The sequence below is a fragment of the Dysidea avara genome, chromosome 13, assembly GCF_963678975.1.
Source record: "Dysidea avara chromosome 13, odDysAvar1.4, whole genome shotgun sequence".
NCBI classification, from domain to species: Eukaryota; Metazoa; Porifera; class Demospongiae; order Dictyoceratida; family Dysideidae; genus Dysidea; species Dysidea avara.
The window spans coordinates 14,094,721-14,101,873 of NC_089284.1; the positions used below are offsets into that span (position 1 = coordinate 14,094,721).

The 7,153-nt window shown below is 38.3% G+C and overlaps 1 protein-coding gene across 1 annotated transcript in view; it reads left to right on the top strand.

Moving 5' to 3' along the window:
- LOC136242475 (transient receptor potential cation channel subfamily A member 1 homolog) overlaps positions 1–6,165 on the top strand; it is a gene marked incomplete at its 5' end in the record, with an annotated part of 157,819 nt that extends 151,654 nt beyond the window's left edge. Inside the window, 1 exon segment of the mRNA XM_066033906.1 lies at positions 5,541–6,165. Within this exon segment, the coding sequence (XP_065889978.1) occupies positions 5,541–5,849 (309 nt within the window). The 3' untranslated portion in view covers positions 5,850–6,165.
- Between the last annotated feature and the right edge of the window lie 988 nt (positions 6,166–7,153).

Consider the following 7,153-nt stretch of genomic DNA (forward strand, 5'->3'; position numbering starts at 1 on the left):
AATTGACCAGATTAAGCAGGAAACTAAATCTAACTATAAACAGCCAAGCTGTAAAAAAAGATGCGGCCCCTAAAAGGCCATGGTGAAAAAAGATGTGAAATCTAAGGTTGCGGCCAAGAAATGGCTGTGATGGTAGGTTAATTGTGTTTTGGCACCAAATTCACCTGAATTGTTGTTATTAAAATTTTTACCATTAACCTGCCATCACAGCCATTTAATGGCCGCCACCTTGAATTTCACATCTTTTTTCACCATGGCCTTTTAGGGGCCACACCTTTTTTTACAACTTGGCTGTTTTTGATTAGATATCACTTCTGTTTGTATTTGTATACCCCAAAGCCGGCCATAGGCCAGCTTTGGGGCTTTTTTAACGTATCTTTTTTCTTTACCACAGGAAGAATAGAATAAAAAGACAAAGCAGATTTTTAATACTTCAACTGCATGTTTTTGATTTTATCAGTAATATATACATATATTTATTACATGTCTATTATTCCCTACTGGATAACTCTCTACTAAGGGACTTGAAATGTCTCTACAGGGTGACTTGTTTGTAGCTGAACTCTACACAGGATTCCGTCTAGAAGGTGAATTGTTTCTAGCTGATCTCTTTACAGGGTGACTTGTTTGTAGCTGAACTCTACACAGGATTCCCTCTAGAGGGTGAATTGTTTCTAGCTGATCTCTTTACAGGGTGATTTGTTTGTAGCTGAACTCTCTACAGGGTGATTTGCTTGTAGCTGAACTCTCTACAGGGTGATTTGTTTGTGGCTGAACTCTCTACAGGATGGTTTCTTTGTAGCTGGTCTCTACAAGGTGACTTGTTTCTAGCTGATCTCTCTACAAGGTGACATCTCCTACTACAGAGTGACTTATATCTATAGCTGAACTATTTACAGGATGATCTGTTTGTAGCTGAAATCTCTACAGGGTGATTTGTTTGTAGCTGAATTCTCTACAGGATGACTTGTTTCTAGCTGATCTCTCTATAGGGTAACTTAATTGTTTCTAGCTGAACTCTCTACAGAGTGGGTTCTTTGTAGCTGAACTCTCTACAAGGTGACTTCTTCTAGCTGATCTCTCTATAGGGTGACCTGATCTCTCTGCAGGGTGACTTTTATCTAGCTGAACCTGTTTGTATCAAAACTATCTACAGGATGACTTTTTTATACCTGAACTTTCTACAGGGTGATTTGTTTGTAGCTGAACTCTCTACAGGGTGATCTGATCTCTCTACAGGGGGTGATTTGTTTGTAACTGATATTTCTACAAGTATATTTGTTTGTAAGTGAACTCTCTACAAGGTGATTTGTTTGTAGCTGATTTCTCTACAGGATAATTTGTTTGTAGCTAAACTCTCTACAAGGTGATTTGCTTGTAGCTGAACTCTCTACACAGTGATTTGTTTCTAGCTGATCTCTCTACAGGGTGATTTTTTTGTAGCTGATCTCTCTACAGGGTGATTTGTTTCTAGCTGATCTCTCTACAGGGTGATTTTTTTGTAGCTGATCTCTCTACAGGGTGATTTTTTTGTAGCTGATCTCTCTACAGGGTGATTATTTTCTAGCTGATCTCTCTACAGGGTGATTTTTTTGTAGCTGATCTCTCTACAGGGTGATTTTATGTAGCTGATCTCTCTACAAGGTGTTTTGTTTGTAGCTGATCTCTCTACAGGGTAATTTGTTTGTAGCTGAACTCTCTACAGGGTGATTTTTTGTAGCTGAACTGTCTACACAGTGATTTGTTTCTAGCTGATCTCTCTACAGGGTGATTTTTTTGTAGCTGATCTCTCTACAGGGTGATTTTTTTTGTAGCTGATCTCTCTACAGGGTGATTATTTTCTAGCTGATCTCTCTACAGGGTGATTTTTTTTGTAGCTGATCTCTCTACAGGGTGATTTTATGTAGCTGATCTCTCTACAAGGTGTTTTGTTTGTAGCTGATCTCTCTACAGGGTAATTTGTTTGTAGCTGAACTCTCTACAGGGTGATTTTTTGTAGCTGAACTGTCTACACAGTGATTTGTTTCTAGCTGATCTCTCTACAGGGTGATTTTTTTGTAGCTGATCTCTCTACAGGGTGATTTTTTTGTAGCTGAACTCTCTACACAGTGATTTGTTTCTAGCTGATCTCTCTACAGGGTGATTTTTTTGTAGCTGATCTTTCTACAGGGTGATTTGTTTTGTAGCTGAACTCTCTAAAGGGTGATTTGTTTGTAGCTGATCTCTCTACAGGATGATATGGTTGTAGCTGATCTCTCTACAGTGGGTGATTTGTTTATAATTGAAACCTCCACAGGTTGATTTGTGTGTAGCTGAAGTCTCTACAAGGTGTTTTGTGTGTAGCTGATCTCTCTACAGGGTAATTTGTTTGTAGCTGAACTCTCTTCAGGGTGATTTGCTTGTAACTGAATTCCCTATAATTTTATTGTGTCTAGTTTCTAGCTGATCTCTCTACAGGATGATTTGTTTGTAGCTGAATTCTCTACACGGTGATTTGTTTCTAACTGATCTCCCTACAGGATGGTTTTTTTTGTCACTGAACTCTCTACAAGGTGATTTGTTTCTAGCTGATCTCTCTACAGGGTGATTTGTTTCTAGCTGATCTCTCTACAGGATGGTTTCTTTGTCACTGAACTCTCTACAAGATGATTTGTTTCTAGCTGATCTCTCTACAGGGTGATTTGTTTCTAGCTGATCTCTCTACAGGATGGTTTCTTTGTCACTGAACTCTCTACAAGATGATTTGTTTCTAGCTGATCTCTCTACAGGGTGATTTGTTTCTAGCTGATCTCTCTACAAGTCTAGCTGAACTCTCTACAGGATGGTTTCTTTGTCACTGAACTCTCTACAAGGTGACTTGTTTCTAGGCTAGCTGATCTCTCTTCAAGGTGACTTCCTCTAGCTGATCTCTCTACAGGGTGACTTGTATCTAGCTGAACTATCTACAGGATGATCTGTTTGTATATAACTGAAATCTCTACAGGGTGACTTGTTTCTAGCTGATTTCTCTATAGGGTAACTTGTTTCTAGCTGAACCCTTTACAGAGTGGGTTCTTTGTAGCTGAACTCTCTACAACGTACATGACTTCTTCTAGCTGATCTCTCTATAGGGTGACCTGATCTCTCTGTAGGGTGACTTTTATCCAGCTGAACTCTCTACAGGGTAATTTGTTTGTAGCTGAACTTTCTACAGAGTAATTTATTTGCAGCTGAACTGTATGCAGGGTGATTTGTTTGTAGCTGAACTCTCTACAGGATGGTTTCTTTGTAGCTGAACTCTCTACAAGGTGACTTGCTTCTAGCTGATCTCTCTACAGGGTGACTTGTATAGCTGAACTCTCTACAGGGTGATCTGTTCATAGCTGAACTCTCTACAGGGTGATTTGTTTGTAGCTGAAATATCTTGTTTCAAACTGATCTCACTGTAGGGTAACTTGCTTGTAGCTGAACTCTCTACAGGATGGTTTCTTTGTAGCTGAACTCTCTACAGAGTGATTTTTTTGTAGCTGAACTCTATATAGGGCGATTTGTTTGTACCTGAACTTTCTGCAGGGTGATTTGTTTATAGCTGAACGCTCTGCAGGATGATTTGTTTGTAGTTGATCTCTCTACAGGGTTTCTTTGCAGCTGAGATCTCTACAGGGTGACTTCTTCTAGCTGAACTCTCTCTTGTTTCTAGCTGATCTCTCTACAGAGTAACTTGTTTGTATAACTGAACTCTTTACAGGGTGGTTTTTTGGTTGCTGAACTCTCTACACCGTGACTTGTTTGTAGCAAACTTCTCTACAGAGTGACTTGTTTGTAGCTGAATTCTCTTCAGAGTGACTTACTTGTAGCTGAACATTGTATAAACTATAAAGTGACTTGTCTGTAGCTGAATTCTCTACAGGGTTACTTGTTTGCAGCTGATCTCTATAGAGTAACTTGTTTGTATATAGATGAACTCTCTACAGGGTAGTTCTTTGTAGCTGAACTCTCTCCACAGTGACTTGTTTGTAGCTGAATTCTCTAGAAAGTGTAGCTGAGCTCTCTACAGGGTGCATGACTTGTTTATAGCTGAACTCTCTTCAGTGTGACTTGTAATGTTCCGAATCACTACAGCAATATATTTGTAGCTGAACTCTCTATAGGGTGACTTGCTTCTTGCTGAACTGTCTATAAGATTAACTGTTTGCAGCTGAACTCCCTACAGAATAACTTGTAATGTAATAGAATTCTATAATGGAGTAAATAAATTTGCTGCATTCTCTATTAGGGTGACTGTTCTATTAGAGTATCTTGATCTCTCATTTACTACACGGAGTTGGCTTTCAAATCATAACTCAGTGGTTTGTAATCCAATTCTTCTGTACTACTGCAAGGACTTTCTATGAAAATTATTCCAGCTATACACCTATTTTCAGCTCATTGCTCTAAGCGGTTTGCCTAGTAGGCGTAAAAACTAATACTTTTTTATTCATAAAAATCGATCGCCTAATTGTGACACAGGTTGGGTTTTGTGTCATATCTCCATGGTCTTTATCTCGATTCCTTTCAAACCACCTAAAGGCACTCCTATGATGGTTACTCCATCTACATAGCAATTTTCAACTCATTCCATGAAGCAGTTTACCCTGTAGGCGTGACAACAAATCGATCTTGTTTTACGCGAATGATCGGTCATAAATCCTGAACCATTCATCGGATTCGCATGCTAGGATTCGCCTTTGGACTCCCTTTCTGTGTGCCAAATTTCAAGGCGATCGGAGTACGCGTTTGCGTTTTATAGCAATTTTTGCAAGTGTGCGAAAACACGAAGAAAAAAATAAAAAAAATACGAGGGAATAAAATCGAAACTTTGGCAGTTCGTATCTCGGAAATTGCTGGAGCAATATCCTTTAGGCCCCTATTTGGTGATTATTAGTTTCTCATCCAGTTTTTCTAATTATTATGATGCGGGTGGGAGGGCGTGGTTACGGGCCATATTAATACACTGATGTCCAAATTCTCCTTCCTCCCACAAATTAACACTGCATGATTGGTTTTTAGTTGCAGTTGTGCTTTATCGAGCTAGCAGGATTTCAGTTGGCTTGAAATATAGTCGAAAATAGAATCCACTGTACTAATTTGCCAAGGAAGCAACAGTGCTCCTGGTGCACTGTAGCGTTAATTAAAAAACGTCATCGTGATTTATGATGGTTTGGTATCACGTGTTCTTCTGAGCATACACAGAGTAAATAATGGCTTACCATGTGGTAGCCTAAGTAGGATGCGGGCGGTGGATGAGAAACTAATAATCACCAAATAGGGGCCTTATATTTGGAATGTAGACTCCCCTGGCTGGTGGGAAACTCTGTAGCAAATTTGGTTCCAATTGGATAAGGGATCACCGAGATACAAAGGTGTGAAAATGACGTTTTGTTTCTTCCTGTCAATATACCCACGATGTGGCGCACGCCGGCTTCTTGGGCCGCACATGAACTGATTAAAAACAACATTCTCTAGTGTAAAAGTATAATTTGTCAACAACCTAATACCTAATAATATGCTATTGTTATTAGACAACTACAGAGCAGGTTAAAGAAGAAATTGCACAACTCAAGACAATGATCAAAGATATGAGAGAGAAAGCAAAAACTCACCAAAACAAAAACCTATTAAAGATAAAAGCCATGATTGCAGACACAAACCAAGCAACAAAATCCGAACTTGAGATGGTTGCTAAACAGAATGCTGAAATTTTGAAATATTTGAAGCAGATGAGCAAACACCCTGATATGCAGATGACAGCTGACTCTGCTAGTGAGGAGGTACAAATAGGTGAATCTACTGAAAGAGATGACACACTTGAAACAAGTACTTCCCTGTGAATGATGAAGCTAACTATTTACTATTTAGTAGGTATTCAAACATTTTCCCTTTTAGCAGAACTTTAGAAATAGCTACTAGGATTAGGATAGATTAGGTTTGGAACTCATACAGTTTAGTTGATTTAGTAACAAAATAACACTGTCACTGTAGTGAGTATATGTACATGCACAGTGACATTGCTGCACATGCAGTATACAGTGAACTATATGTGAATACTATCATATGCATACATAGTACACTTTATTCTAGGCGTATGAAGTTGTGCTGGCATAGTTAATTTCTATAGAAGCATCAAGGATAATATTGCTAATAGGCACTACTGAGAATTTCAAAAACATAATAGGCAGTTACCTACGTATTTGAATTATATCAATCACTGTAGGATCATTCCGCAACTTTATAAGTTAAAGAATTTTGCCAAAGCTACTTGTTACGAAAGTTGAATAAAAATGTGTTGTTACATTTTGAATGAACACTAGCATCATTTAATAATTAGTATTATATAGAACAGTTGTACTCCAATTAATTTTTGGGAAATGGGCTTTTAAAGCTGCATAAGCAAAATTAGAGATTAAATTTGGAAAGCATAGAAACTAGCATAATAGGCAAATCTTGGCCTGGGTGTGTCCCTCCCCTGGAACCACTACTGCAATTTTCTAGTGCCACCATCAGTTGATCAGTAGTGCCATTAGATGCTTTGCTCTTAACAAAAGCCTAAATTCCATCTTGGTTAAAGAAGCCAGTCCCCTAGGACCCAGACTATCACCACCATTGCTAGCTAAGTAACTGCAGTACTATCATTTTCAGTAGCATTTGTGTAATGATATCACTATAAAATTGTATCTAAACCACAATATAATCTACATATTGCCCACCACTATCAAATTTCTTATCACCTGATTCATTCAAAAAATATCTTTTTGAAGAGAATCAATAATGCAAATATGAGAATGCATGAAATCAAAAGTTCATAATATGAAGAGGGAGGGAGAGTGTCCAATGCTGTATTACCTGGTCAAAACACAGTGTAAAAAGATTTCATCATATCCTGAATATTTCAGTATACTTCCATACAAATTCATCACCTGGCTTTACCTACTGAAGAGCGTTGATAGGTGTTGATTTATCAAAGGGAAGCATTCTTAGTGCTTTGCTTTAATAGAATTAACACCCTTTCAGTAGTGATTTAATAAGTTTTGGTGCTGATAGTCATTGCACAATCTTTGAACTCAGTGTGTTTTGACCAGGTAATACAGCGTTGGATACTCTCCCTCCCTCTCTATATTATGAACTCTTGATGAAA